Source organism: Electrona antarctica (assembly GCF_951216825.1).
Source record: "Electrona antarctica genome assembly, chromosome: 3".
NCBI lineage: Eukaryota > Metazoa > Chordata > Actinopteri > Myctophiformes > Myctophidae > Electrona > Electrona antarctica.
Window position 1 is genome coordinate 57301901 of NC_136808.1, and position 15486 is coordinate 57317386.

Below are 15486 nucleotides of genomic sequence, written 5' to 3' on the forward strand. Positions count from 1 at the left end.
AATAATTTAGTCCCTTGTTTGTGTCGAATCAGGGTTGTACATGGTTCGTTGCACTCCCTCTGGTGTTGTGGGTGTGGACTTCGTTAACATTAAGGAAGTATCTAGTATCCTGATGAGCAAGTTGGTGCTTTGCAAGGTTTTGACAAGTTATTCATATGAATGGCCCTGTGGTATTCTTCCAGGAGACTTTCACACCTTAGAGACATGGCACATTAGCACATGGCACCTTAGTGCCTCTTGGAAAAATCCAGTCCATCCTGCCCATCGGGTAAAGCAAAGTTACTATATTTATATTTACCCAGGGTATCTGGGCTAAGCTCAAAAACTTGTTTCCAGCCAGGCCCTGCTCATAGAACATTTCATGGTAGTGGTTCAATTTTACAGTGTACATTGGGGATTTGGGGTTCCAGTACTTCACATCAGTAATATCTTTCATTGATTGCAATAGTCCACAGATCCTCGATTTGATAGTTTTTTGTTTGTTTGTTTGGCCCCACTGTAGGCCTACAGTTCGAATTTGAATGTTTACCGTTTTATTGTGATCTTTTAATGATGACGTTCAAAAGAAAGAAAGAAAGAAAGAAAGAAAGAAAGAAAGAAAGAAAGAAAGAAAGAAAGAAAGGAGATCGGAGGATTTTTATTGGGTGATCGATGTGTCAATCAACTTGAGCCAACCTACTGAAAAAATGAGGGGGCGGGACTAAAAGGAGAAAGGTCAAAGCCTCAAAGGAGGAAGTGGAAGAGAGACGTTCGTTTCGGCTGATAACAAGTGGACATACGGCGACAGTAAGTGTTCAATTAATGAAGTTGGGTAAATCTGTAAAATCCCGTTGCATCTCAGTTAAGAACATCGGCGTGGGTTCGTATCTATTTAGCCCATGTAAGGAAATATGGTGGAGTTGTGTGTTTCAGTCAGAGTCAGACAGGTGGCTATAGTAGCTAACTAATGCTAAAGCTAAAAAGGAAAACAAGTTATTGACTGTATGAGAGTTGATTAAACAAACTAATATAAAAAGATGGACAGATTTGTTGTAAAAGGATAGAAAGTTCATTGGTGTGTGTCTGACTGTGGACTGTGGGTTCTCTTTTTGGATACCGGTAGTTAGTAGTCCTGCTATGGACCAGAGCTAACAGGTAGTGTGCTTTCAGGCACGTTGATGGCTGGTGCACTTGGGTCTGCCCTGTGCCTACCTTAGAGCAGTGGTTCCCACACTCTTTCGTGTCAAGGACCCCCAAATGAACATTTATTAGGCCACGGACCCCCCCATTTGAAAACATATACCAGTGACCCCGATAAGGGAGGATTTTTACGGCTCCAGCAGTGATTCCGAAACACATTAATTTCAAGGACCCCCAGTTTCACACGCATTATGCCACGGATCCCCGATTGAATGGCATTTCTATCTCTGGTACCCCAATTTATATTGTAAAACTACTGTTCATTTAACTCAGAGTGTACATTTGTACACTCTGAGTTACAGACCCATAAGGGTCTCTTAATAGTTCCAAACACCAAACTTAAAACAAAAGGTGACGAGCCTTTCAGGTTGTAGCGCCCCCACACTGTGGAATGCCCTCCCACAGGTGTTGAGATCCGCAGCCTCGGTGGACATTTTTAAGAATCAACTTTGCTATTTGCACAAGCATTTCCTGATGTTACATGATGGTTTTACATGTGTGTGTTGTTTATTTTGCTGTGGTGTTCTTTTTTTCTTAGATCAAAAATGTATGTTCCTGTTTTTTGTTGAGTATTATTCTGTTGTATTTTGCTTGTCTTTGTTTTTATTCTCTGCATGTTGTAAAGCACTTTGAGTTTTCTATGCTATATACATAAAATGTACTTACTGTACTTACTTACTTACTCACAGGGATACAGGATGGGCTTGAGCACCAGGGACATTTAGCCACCTCGATGTAGAATTGTTGGTTGAAAAATGGTCTTAACCCATTCTGGGCGTGAACCCCTTTTTGGTGTTTTAACTAAGCATTATGTTATACTTTAGCTATTGAAAAATAGAAGATCTACAAGCTCATAGCGCACCACCGAGTGGCGCGCTACGTGCTTGTAGGTCTGCTATTTTTGAAAAATCGTGAATGTGGCACAAATCTTTGACTATATATATATATATATATATATATATATATATATATATTCTTTCAGAATACTTTTTTTTTATTTCGACGTCAGGCTTAATGGGTTAAGTAATGTAAAGTTTACATGAGGAGTGGAGGAACATGCCATCATTCTCAGACTTCGTTTTATCCTTCAACTTCTTGTTTATTCCCCCAAATAACTGGATATACAAAACAGTAGACCTTAATTGTTGAATGTTTAAGCATGCTATAATCATGTGCCGCCCACTAACCAATAAGAAATGCCCTTACTGAAGGAGCAAGCTCTGTTACACCATCACCAATTCACTTATTTCCATGCTAAACAGTGCTAAAACCAGCTCAGTGGCCTTGTGGTAAGAGTGTCCGCCCTGATACTGGGAGGTCGGGGTTCAATCCCCGGCCGGGTCATACCAAAGACTCATTGCCTCCCTGCTTGACACTCTGCATCAAGGGTTGGATTGGGTGGTAAGTCCCTGTGACATACTAGCGTCATGTCCAGGGGGTGTACTTGTACATCAAGCTGCCTCACGCTACAGAAACAGGAGATAGGCTCCTGCCCTATGGGCCTCATGGCTCGGCAAGGCTACTTACTTAAGTGGCCTACACTTAAAATGAAGAAAGATTACTGTGGTAAACTATACTGGAATCCCAAAGTACACTGTAAAATCCTCAGACCCTTACAGGTTTGTTTGGTTCCATTTTGTACACTCTCAGGGTGTACTAGCCCCGTTTGGAACCTCACTCTTAACTCCTAGAAGAGGTTCCGTGTCAGGATATCCCTGCATCAGTAGAACGGGGGTTGAACAGTGGTGAACTCTTCGCAGTATTGTTTCCAAAAAGTTAAGATATTTCTGGCTAGCTACAGACGATAAACTAAAAAGGCATGTAAATGTTTTAGAGGGGCGTGAAACAACCGGGCTTAAATTGCATATTTATTATTTATTCAGCCTTTAGCCCATCTGCATGCGCAGCACTTCTTCCGTAAGATTGCACTGGGATACGATACATGGTACTGGCTGACTTCATAAGCTTTGTAAGCGGTTGGTCACCCCCCTCTAAAATGTTTGTATTGTACAATTATAATGTAATAAGGAACAGAAGGCCAGGGACCTTTTTGTGGACTAGTCGAAGTTGTCAAATATTTAATTTTGACATGTTTTGTTTTTTCTTGCAGTTTGGGGTACAGTTGATCAACAGTCGCCATCTATAGACTCTGCAGACTCGACCATGATAACACGGTGCTGTGTTATTGGATGTAAGAACTGTACTCACGACCGGAAAGGCAAGCGGCTCGATAATGGAGTGCAGTTCTTCAGCATTCCAGACTGGAGGCAAGACCATGATGAACAGATATCCGAGTTAACAAAGCGGCGTCGCATGGCTTGGGTGTCGGCGATAAGACAACCAGACATCACCTTAAACAGCACTGCCAAACATTTTGTTTGTTCACAGCATTTTCTCTCTGGTAAGTTATATTCAAAACGCACAGTGATTCCTGCTTATTTGTACGCCTACCGTATCAGTTAAATTAATTTGATTAATATTGTAGTCAATCGATAAAAGCAGCCGTGTTTCTGTACACGCATTAAAGCATATTTAGCCATTATGTTCCCAGAACCACCAGAGTTTCTTAACCCATTTTGACCTGAGATCAGATTCTAAAAAAATGTCTTCTACATCCTGACAGTTTTCTGAAAAAGCTAGGTTTCTATGTCAGTCGTTCTTCGATTTTTCAAAAATAGCAGACCTACAAGCTCCAACCACTCGGTGGCGCGCTATGAGCTTGTACATCTGCTATTTTTGAGTGGTGCAACCACTCAGAGAGAGAGAGAGAGAGAGAGAGAGAGAGAGAGAGAGAGAGAGAAGCCACCCTTCATTGATTAAAAAGGGAACATTCCCTGACGGAGACGCGACGCTGACGCGCCCGTAAGGGGGGAATTGCACCACTCAGTTCACACGGGTGTGATTTTCAATAGCTAAAGCATAACATAATGCTAACACCAAAAGGGGTTCCTGTCCAAAATTGGTTAATCCAGCTCTCCGTTTTATCTTTGGCCACTGACTGACCGTGTGCTTCTGTCCATCCCGGCCGGGCGGCAGCAGTTGGTAACTGTCTGTCTTTCTGTGAGCATCATGACCTCGCCGCTCGGTAGTTTTAGATCGCGATCCCGATCCGTAAATTGACTCGGGGGGCGTATTGTATTTACTGCTCTAAATCAGATTTACATACAATGACAATTGTGTGTAACAATTTTCACATTCAGTGCCCCCTACAGTGCCAATTTATCAGTGTTAATTTAACTCCTAAGAGGGTACAAATGTAACCAAATGGACCTGTGGTCCAAATGTTGTAGTTACAAATCCTCCTTTAAGCCACCCGGCACCCGCTCACATTGAACTTTTTATGAATATAGTGTGTGTGTGTGCGGTCTCTTGCCTGTGCTGCTGCTCTGCTGGAGCTGTATGTGTGTATGAGGAGTCAAGTGGTCATCTTAGTCATCAACTGACAATCTGGTCACGACAACCCCCCTTTTTTCCATTTCTTGATTAAATTTTTTTTTATTTTTTTTCCCCGTTTGCCAACGAAAACTTCTTGCGACCCATTTTTGGGTCATGACCCATAGTTTGAGAACTGTTGTTCTAGCCTGTGAATGCTGAAAGTGATTGGATAGCGGAGGCTCCTTGCCGCCTGGTGGTTGTCACATCGTACAAATAGCTGGTTTACAGCTACAACACAAACTAATAAACACATCTGTGTTCTCTTCAGGCAAACCAGCCGATGAAACGCTTGACAGTGACACTGACTGGACACCTACATTACTCCTGGGGCACACGGAAGAGGCATCACTGCGCAACACCAACCGGAGGACAACGAAACTGCAGCCAGTGAACTGCACTGCATCTACAGCGCCAGCTCCACAGACACCAGAGGTGGATAAAGTCCTCCCACAGCCTCTGTCAACGACCTGTGGTGAATCTGACCATGCGTCACAGGTGGGAGAAGCAGAACCAGAACCAGAGGTGGACAACACTGAGCAAGTGCAGGAATTCAATTCTTGTAACCTTGGGCGCGACGACATTCGCCAATTGCTGGAGGATTACAGGGGGGCGAAGAAATGCCTCTCCCGAAAGCAATTTGATGAGGAGTACTTTACAGACAACGATGCGAGAGTTAAGTACTACACTGGGCTTCCATCCTTTCCTATGCTCAATGCTGTGCTGTCGGTAGTGGCGCATTTCTTAGAGAATGACCGAAAGCTGTCTAAGTTCCAAAAGCTTGTCTTGACGCTCATGCGACTGAGGCTGGATTGGCCAACCGTGCTCCTTGCACACATCTTCCGCATAGACCCGAAAACTGCGGCCAGCATATTCAAAGACACCATAGATATATTGTTTTTTTCAGAGCTTAGAGATTGTGTGTTTTGGCCAGACAGAGATGCCATTTTCCAGACCATGCCTCACGAATTTGAGGAGGCGCTTGGAAAGCAGCGCTATGCTATCATCGTTGACTGCTTTGAAATTGCCACAGAGAGACGGTACAAACATGCGCACACCCAGAAGTTTCTCATTGCGATCGCACCGTTTGGAGTCATCTCTTACGTTTCTAAAGGCTGCGGAGGTATTGTCGACGACATGACGTTGACCTCAATCAGTGGTCTTCTCCAAAGACTACAGCAAGGAGACCTGGTGCTGGCGGCTCGTGGATTTACAATCAGGGAGAGCAGAGGACTGATGTGTGCAGAAGTGACGGGCCCCGACAAGAAGGGAGAACCTCGTCTGAACGTTGTGGAGCCGACGGAGAAGATGGAACAACTCAGGATCCCCGTGCAGAGGCTCGTCGAAAATGTACGGAACAAGTTCACCATGCTAAGTCACAAAATACCGGCGTGCTACTGCCTCGACTGTGAAGACGAGGGCTGCACGTGGCTCGACAAGATTGTGCGCGTTTGCTGTATCTTGACCCAAATGTGGACTTGTCATAATAGTCTACTTTCTACAATCAAATCAATCAAAGAAGATAAAAGTATTACATTTTAATAGATCTATATTGTGAAAGTACTATTTGCTATGTTTTTGGTTACCCCGGTTTGATCTGTAGTATTTTATTATTAAATTATGTCTTTCCCGTTCCCTTGTTTCTACTGTATACTACAGTACTTTTTCTATTTCTTATACTTACATACATGTAAGTTGTAAAATGAACTGCCTGACTCTTTTCCGCGGGATAATAAAGGTATCCATCTATCTTCAGTAACAGGAGTCTCCATGTCTCTCCAGCTTTTTATTAAACAGAAAATGCATTTTCAGGTCAGCCTACCAATTTTATACAATCAGAATAGAGAACTCGGTCATTAAAGTGATGACACAAAGAAATGAGCAGACCAAATTTGTTAAGGAAGACTATAAAAGCTGATAAATGGCTACTCCTGATTGACACATCTAATTTCTCTTTTGGGTGTTGAGCTAAAACATTTTTAGGAACCACTGCTCTATCTCGCTTTCATAGTATCCTTGGGAGGATATGCATTTAAACTCAGATCAGAGTGGAACAGGATCAGAGTGGAACAGGACAACTCGTTGCTATTAATTAATTTAGGCCTGACGTCAAAAAAAAAAAAGTTCGCTCTGAAAGAACATATATTCAAAGATTTGTTGCCGCATTTTTACGATTTATTTCAAAAATAGACCTACAAGCTCGTAGCGCGCCACTGTAGATCTGCTATTTTTCAATAGAGGGTATGCGCATGCATAAAGTGAATGGCAACTCGAGTGGCAAATTGAGTTTAATGTTTAACGGCGTTTAATGCAATCATATTGGACTTTTCTGTTTGGATGTATGAGCTGTCAATGCTAGAAAGTAATTTTTTGGCACTCGGTAGGCGTTCCCGCATAACTTCCTGTTTTGATGATGATGTCGCACGCATACCCTCTATAGCTAAAGTATAACATAGTTAAAACACAAAGGGGTTCCTGTCCAGAATGGGTTAAATGCCATGATGTCATATTCGTTCACAGTAGATTGTGTGCACATCTCAATGCCTATATTCAGGCCAGGTGCTCGATGTCGGGCATCAAGGCAAACTTCAAGGAAGAGGAAAAACATCCGCACACCAGTTTGTAGAGCGCCGATACTTACTTTAACCCATTTTGGGCAGGAACCCCTTTTGGTGTTTTAAACATGTTATAATTTAGCTATTGCAAAATAGCAGATCTACAAGCTCATAGCGCGCCACCGAGTGGCGCGCTATGAGCTTGTAGATCTGCTATTTTTGAAAAATATTCAGGTTTTAGAATACATTTGTAGAATCGTTCCCAGGTCAAAAAAATAAGGCAACAAATTGCAACGTTTCGACCGACTAGGTCTTCATCAGGCAAATATTACAATGACAGGAAAAAAAGAGCAAATATATATATATATATATACACAAAAATAATTGATTAATGATCACTTGGGAGTGTGAAGGAGCACAGAACCCTAGACCAATCCCAGGGCTAGAACCTGTCAGTCCACCCATCAACCAATCCCAGGGCTAGAACCTGTCAGTCCACCCATCAACCAATCCCAGGGCTAGAACCTGTCAGTCCACCCATCAACCAATCCCAGGGCTAGAACCTGTCAGTCCACCCATCAGAGGAGCACAGAACCCTAGACCAATCCCAGGGCTAGAACCTGTCAGTCCACCCATCAGAGGAGAACAGAACCCTAGACCAATCCCAGGGCTAGAACCTGGACTGACAGGTTCCCATCAGAGGAGAATTTACCGGAGCACTTTACACACTTAAAACAATCAATAGAAAAATCAAGTTCATGAGAGTAAAAACATTAAAAGTCATGATTGACGATAATGATTAAAAGCACCTACAAGTTAATAGGACAACCAACATAACATATAGGCCTATCCATGATGGGGTTTCTGTTGGTGTGCCTGGTGAGCTTTGAGCCAGGGATGTTCTGTTGGTGTGCCTGGTGAGCTTTGAACCAGGGATGTTCTGTTGGTGTGCCTGGTGAGCTTTGAACCAGGGATGTTCTGCACTGGGGAACAGGGCACTAGTTTTTTATTCCTAGGATAGCTCAGGTTTAGGAGCGCTCGTTTTACCACTCCGCCACATCTTTTACTACCGTGGATTTTTTAATAGTTTTTGGATTAAGGTTGGTGAGGGGTACGTTAATAGTTTTTGGATTAAGGTTGGTGAGGGATGCGTTGCTCCCCTGCTTGCGGTTATGTTTAGGTTAGAGTTAGAGATAGGGTTAGTACTAGTCATAGAGTACTAGTAGGCATAAACACTTGTGTGCGGTCCAAAACACAGCCCAGCGCTTCCTACTCCACTGACAACCAATCACAGCGCTCCAAATTCCCTCCCATCATAGGAATAAAAAACTCGCGAACAGGTCTCAGAGCTCTACAAACTGGTGTGCGGATGTTTTTCCTCTTCCTTGATGTCATATTCGACCATAGTCCATATGCCTAATATTGCCTATACTATAATTGTGTTATTTAACCCCTCTGGCATCTCACATTTTGTTTTAAAATGCAAATTTTGGTCATGGGTGCTATAGCCAGATTTGGTAGGCCTATACTGTAGCCTAGGCCGGAGATATTTCTCATGTTATTTTAACAGGCTTAAAAACATCTTGCAGGAAAGAGAGCTTTACAAGAGAAAGCCAACTATTCAGGCATTTGAACACTGATGCCTGCCAGTCACAATGTGGGACAGGGTCTCAGTTTGAACGCTGATGCCTGCCAGTCACAATGTGGGACAGGGTCTCAGTTTGAACGCTGATGCCTGCCAGTCACAATGTGGTACAGGGTCTCAGTTTGAACGCTGATGCCTGCCAGTCACAATGTGGGACAGGGTCTCAGTTTGAACGCTGATGCCTGCCAGTCACAATGTGGGACAGGGTCTCAGTTTGAACGCTGATGCCTGCCAGTCATAATGTGGGACAGGGTCTCAGTTTGAACGCTGATGCCTGCCAGTCACAATGTGGGACAGGGTCTCAGTTTGAACGCTGATGCCTGCCAGTCACAATGTGGGACAGGGTCTCAGTTTGAACGCTGATGCCTGTCAGTCATAATGTGGGACAGGGTCTCAGTTTGAACGCTGATGCCTGTCAGTCATAATGTGGGACAGGGTCTCAGTTTGAACACTGATGCTTGCCAGTCACAATGTGGGACAGGGTCTCAGTTTGTGGGACACCTGAAAAGTCTTGGAAATGAGGGACTTTCCCACGCAAAGGGGAACCTTTGGAACCCCACATTGAGAACCATAGACTATGGTTCTCAATGTGGGGTTCGGACACCCAGGAGTCCCTGAGGAAGTTCCAGGCGTTCCTACTTCCTAGCTAAATGATTGATAGGTCAACTATTCACCATGTAAATAATAGGCCTACTAGAGATTATACGAGAATAATAATAATAATGCAGCTTTATTTGTATAGTAGGCCTACCTTTCATGACATGAAATGCAGCTCAACGTGCTTTATAGAGCAATGAAAAAGCAAAGGCATATGACAACATGAAAATAATAGCAGTAATGCAATACAGATTATAATCTGTACACAGACAGAATGGCACACGGATGGAGATGGACAGACCGGGTGCAAAACAGTCTCGTCAAGCCTTTGGCCTGGCGGAGACAAAAATGTGTGAGCGTTATACTCTCTGTATCTGAATAGTAAGGAGTCCCAGGGAACGGATGCCTGGCGGTCTTGTGAATATGCATGCATGATTAATTTCCTGAGCAAATGTCAGCGCTTGGGATCAGAATGCAAATTCGCCTCTGTTTATTCTGAAGATGAGGACAGCACATGTTCCACATTTAACGTGTCTGTGCCCTTGCAAGGGGTTGATGTATGCATAATGCATGTGTGAATATTATTCTTCGGTACATATAAATCCAAAGGCTAGGATAGCTCTCTTCGCCCCCCATGTGTTGTAAAGCAACAAGCCCCACATGGCTGTGATATAAGAAGAGCTACAGCATGAGGTCTTGTGACAGTTGTGTAGGCCCGGGTCATCAGGTCATCTAATTATTTCTACATTTAAGTAAATGTAGAAATACATTTACTTAAACCATTTTGGGCGGGAACCCCTTTTGGTGTTTTAAACATTATGTTATAATTTAGCTATTGAAAAATAGCAGATCTACAAGCTCATAGCGCGCCACCGAGTGGCGCGCTACGAGCTTGTAGGTCTGCTATTTTTGAAAAATCGTGAAAATATTTATTTCAGAAAAAACTGGACGATTTAGAAGATTTTTTTTTAAATGTTGAGGTCAGGCCTAAATTGGTTTTAAATACATAATATATATCAACAACATTAATTAAGAGTTAAGGCCTAGTCAACAGTATACTGGTGGTTGTGCATCAGCGTATAGGATCGGAGAAGTAGGCTGATATTTGAGGGTTTACCATTCTATGTTCCATGTAAGTTTCTGTCTCCTATAATTGTATTCTTAATTAAGATCAGACCCTGTGGTTGATGTGTGTGTTATGTTCTCCATAATTATGTTCTAATATCCTACTACTAGTCAGTAGGATACATTCATGACATTGGTGGTGTTGTAGTGACACCTAAGGCTATCATGAGGTAGTGCAGCCAATCTGTTTTCTGTAACAGAACCTCCACAAACATAAAACAAGCGCAAGTTCACAACAAGGTGATGTTAAAACTATGCCGTTAAACAAGCCCTGTGGCTTGTGAAAAACAATGCCTATAATATGTTTTTTCACTATAGGTAAAGTTTAATTTGAGTTTCAACAATTCACTCGATCGGGCCAAACACATTCTGTTACTCACTTCAAGGGAAGGGTATGCTCAGTTCAAAGGACCGTCTTGACTGTATTGAGATGATGAAACTGCAGGCCCGGCCCTTCATACAGGCCCACGATGCAGCCGCCCTACTCTGTCCCAACTCTGTCTGCCCAGTGTCCCCCCCAGTGCCTCCCCAGTACCTCCCCAATGTCTGCCCAGGGCCTCCCTAGTGCCTCCCCAGTGTCCCCCCAGTGCCTCCACAGTGCCTCCCCAGTGTCCCCCCAGTGCCTCCACAGTGCCTCCCCAGTGCCCAGTGTCCCCCCTGTGCCTCCACAGGGCGACTGTGGCTCAGGAGGTAGAGCAGGTCGTCCAATGATCCATGGGTCGGCGGTTCGAATCCCGGCTCCTCCTGTCTACATGTCGAAGTGTCCTTGGGCAAGACACTGAACCCCAAATTGCTCCCGATGTGCTGGTTGGTACCTTGCATGGCTTCCGCCGCAATCGGTGTATGAATGTGTGTGTGAATGGGTGAATGTAATGCACAATCTATGTAAAGCGCCTTGGATAAAGGCGCTATATAAATGCACCATTTACCATTTACCATTTACAGTGCCTCCCCAGTGTCCCCCCAGTGCCTCCCCCCCAGTACCTCCCCAGGGCGCCGCGAAAAATCCTGCTTGGGGCGCCAGATTGCTCAGGACCGGCCCTGCGAAACTGGATGCTGATTCTTTACAATATACTCGAGGAAGAAACACCCGCATGTTTAGGAGTCTATAAAAATGATGGCTAGCCTACAAAAAAGCATGGAAGCGTTTGGCACGTAGGCCTTTGTCAGCTTTACTGACCAAACCTACTGTATCCACAGTTCATTCTGCCTCTGCTAGGAGATATAGCCTACAGTGGTGGAAGAAGTTCTCTGATTTATGTTTTTATTTACTTAAAGGACCACTTCACTCATTTGTTCCTCACTAGCACTCACTATGTATGACAAAAATAAATGAATAATGCAATTCTCGTGTAGACTCCACTCAGGGGCCTTTCCTGCAGGGTCCATGTCTCAGCCCCATACAGCAGTACTGTCTCCACTGTAGCTACGAACAGCCTCCTCTTCAGGTCTTCTCCCATGTCCACAATACAGCAGTACTGTCTCCACTGTAGCTACGAACAGCCTCCTCTTCAGGTCTTCTCCCATGTCCACAATACAGCAGTACTGTCTCCACTGTAGCTACGAACAGCCTCCTCTTCAGGTCTTCTCCCATGTCCACAATACAGCAGTACTGTCTCCACTGTAGCTACGAACAGCCTCCTCTTCAGGTCTTCTCCCATGTCCACAATACAGCAGTACTGTCTCCACTGTAGCTACGAACAGCCTCCTCTTCAGGTCTTCTCCCATGTCCACAATACAGCAGTACTGTCTCCACTGTAGCTACGAACAGCCTCCTCTTCAGGTCTTCTCCCATTTCCACACTGTCCCTTCAGGTCTTCTCCCATGTCTACTCTCCTCATCACACTGTAGCTACGAACAGCCTCCTCTTCAGGTCTTCTCCCATTTCCACACTGTCCCTTCAGGTCTTCTCCCATGTCTACTCTCCTCATCACACTGTAGCTACGAACAGCCTCCTCTTCAGGTCTTCTCCCATGTCCACACTCCTCATCACATGCAAGGCATTCCAGGCAAGTTCCCTCAGACCTCCAGCTCATATCAGAGCTGCCCAGTCCATCATAACTTTTAAATCTCTTTTAAAACCCACTTCTCCCTGGCTTTTAACGACAGTTGAAGTATAGCCCCCTTCACTAGTGCAATAGTTTGCTTTGTTTGCTCCTTTGTATTGCCTGCTTATATTGTATATTCTTGCTTATATTTCTTCTAAATGCCTGTTTGTTTTCATGTTTAAATGCCTGTCTATATTGTATTGTTTTTGTTTCTGAACCTGTACAGCACTTGTGTACAGGTTGACCTGGTCATGTAAAATGTGCTATATAAATAAAGTTGAGTTGAGTTGAGTTGAGTTGAGGTCCTGTTCCGTTGGGGTGTACACTCCCCTTGACTTCCTCAGGACCTCCAGGTCCTGTTCCGTTGGGCTGTACACTCCCTTTGACTTCCTCAGGACCTCCAGGTCCTGTTCCGTTGGGGTGTACACTCCCTTTGACTTCCTCAGGACCTCCAGGTCCTGTTCCGTTGGGGTGTACACTCCCCTTGACTTCCTCAGGACCTCCAGGTCCTGTTCCGTTGGGGTGTACACTCCCCTTGACTTCCTCAGGACCGGAGTGAACCCCAGTGCCTCCTCTCTGCCATTGATTGCTTTAACAATGCTTAACTTTTTCAATTTTTCTAAATGCATCAGTCTTCCGAAATTAGTAGATCTACACGCTCACAAAACAAGCCCTATTGTTATATGAGCAGCTTGTCGACTCTGTAGCATTGGTTGTCTGGCTTGAGATACTACTCTTGTCCTATAGCGGTATAGATGTGTGGTTTCTGATGAAGATACACAGAGGTGGACAAAGTACTCAGATTTACACAAATAATGTAAAAATAAAAATAAATATAGTACCTGAGTAAATGTACTGGCCGTGTGCAATGGGAGAAGCCTTCTTTGAGCGAAAGGTGGTGAATAGTTTCAGATTTTAGATGATTGATTTAACCGAAAGTTATTTATGTCCATGAGTAGGCTAATGGACATTATTGACATGCACTTTTGAGTCACAAGCATTTATGGAAATTACTTGATCAAGAATTCTGTTGTCAAATCAAGTTCTTTGTAAACAATATAAGGCACAGCCAGAGCCATTAAATTAATCTTATAATTGAAGAAGTATAGCTGCGGTGTCAAATCTAAGCACAGCGTGACACCACAGCTGCCCTACAGCTGCCCTACAGGGCACCGCTCTGCCCATTCCTCTGTATGGAAGCCTGCTGAGAGGCAATGCAAATTGGGGATGTGCACAGCTCCAAATGTTCATGGTTATTATTACTCAGTGGGTTTGTATGAGCAAATAATCAATTAATTGATCTGTGGTGACATTCACAAAGGCAGCCATGGATCATCCGCAAGAAATCACTTAAAGGGATAGTTCAGAGTTTTTACTTAATAAGCTATCTCACAGCATTTCCCCGCCCCGGTCCATAGACTTCCATGTTAAAAGAGGTATTTTCACAAGCCACAAACTACCGTTTTGTAAAGGTAAGGTTTATTCTACTTATTTGAGTTGTTATACCATTGTGTTTTCTTCATATTATTATCGGTCTTTGACATTTTAACATTAGGAAATGTACTTAGATTCTCCAGAGAAAAAAAGTGTAAATGCCTAATGTTAAATGACCACTAGCTACCGGAAGGGGGCGTGGAAAGGGGGCTGTGAGATAGGCCTATTAAGATGTATGAAATACTTGCCATTATTATAGTGGTTGCAACTGTACTAATTGATTGCCCGAGTCCCGTCGTGGGAGTTCTGCTCTGGTTTTGGTGAAATATTAAGTAGTTCCGGTCATTTTGTGGGGGGCACAGGGGGCCACGCATTAAGCGTAAATTAATCCACAAAACTAACATAATTTATATTGTTCACCTATTTCCAAAATATGAGTGCAACTTCCGTTCATTTTTTACTCCTCTATCACACACAACTATGTTTTTTGTGTCCATATCACTACACCCAAAAAATAGTTCCATGTGATAGAGGGGTCAAAGTTGAACGAAAGTTGCGCTAATATTTTAGAAATGGGTAAACAATACGAATTACGTTAGTGTTGTGGATTAATTTACTTTCACTGTGTGGCCCCACTGCCCCCCACAAAATGACCGGAACTACTTAATATTGACCAAAACAAGAACAGAACTCCCACCACGGGACTCGGGCAATCAGTTGCAACAACAATATTAATGGCAAGTATTTCATACAGCTTAAGTTAAAAGAAATATGAACTATCCCTTTAAAAGACGATTTAATATATTTTCAACCTTGTCTTCATACTCAAGGTCCTCACTCATTCATTATAACTTATAAGAAACTATTTCCTTATTGATTTCTTTGATTGATTGAATACGCTATTAGTCAGAAATGTAATCAGCACGTGGTACAGTCAGACATTATGGCTAAAAGTCTTTAAACAAAGTCCTGGGGACTTGTTTTGATACCACAACGCTTTCCTCAAAACACAGTCGCCTCGGGTGTACAGCTGCTCTGCCTGGTATTCCTAAACATAACCTTAAACTATGGGTAAACGGTTAAACCCAACCTCATTCCTAACCTTAACCTCAGTAAAACGGTGCCAAAACCTAACTCTATTCCTGCAGTCACACTGAAGTCCTTAAACCAGAAACCTAACCAGCTCGTACCTCAGAAACAAAGATGGCGAAAGCAAACATTCTTTGTTCGGTACTCATACAATAGTATCGTACAAAACACTGAAGTCCTTAAACCAGAAACCTAACCAGCTCGTACCTCAGAGCCCAGACACTTCTTCAACAAAGATGGCGAAAGCAAACATTCTTTGTTCGGTACTCATACAATAGTATGGTACAAAACACTGAAGTCCTTAAACCAGAAACTTAACCTCAGTAAAACGGTGCCAAAACCTAACTCTATTCCTAAACTTAACCTCAGTCAAACTATGCCT

General features: G+C 43.4%; 1 protein-coding gene across 1 annotated transcript; it reads left to right on the top strand.

Annotated features, from left to right (window-relative positions):
* Positions 1-654: 654 nt before the first annotated feature.
* LOC306920005 (uncharacterized protein) lies at positions 655-6370 on the top strand. The gene is made up of 3 exons (XM_079496594.1): positions 655-786; positions 3290-3580; positions 4883-6370. Exons 2-3 carry the CDS (start codon positions 3343-3345, stop codon positions 6151-6153), a joined length of 1509 nt encoding a protein of 502 aa, XP_079352720.1. The 5' UTR covers positions 655-786; positions 3290-3342; the 3' UTR covers positions 6154-6370.
* Positions 6371-15486: the final 9116 nt, after the last annotated feature.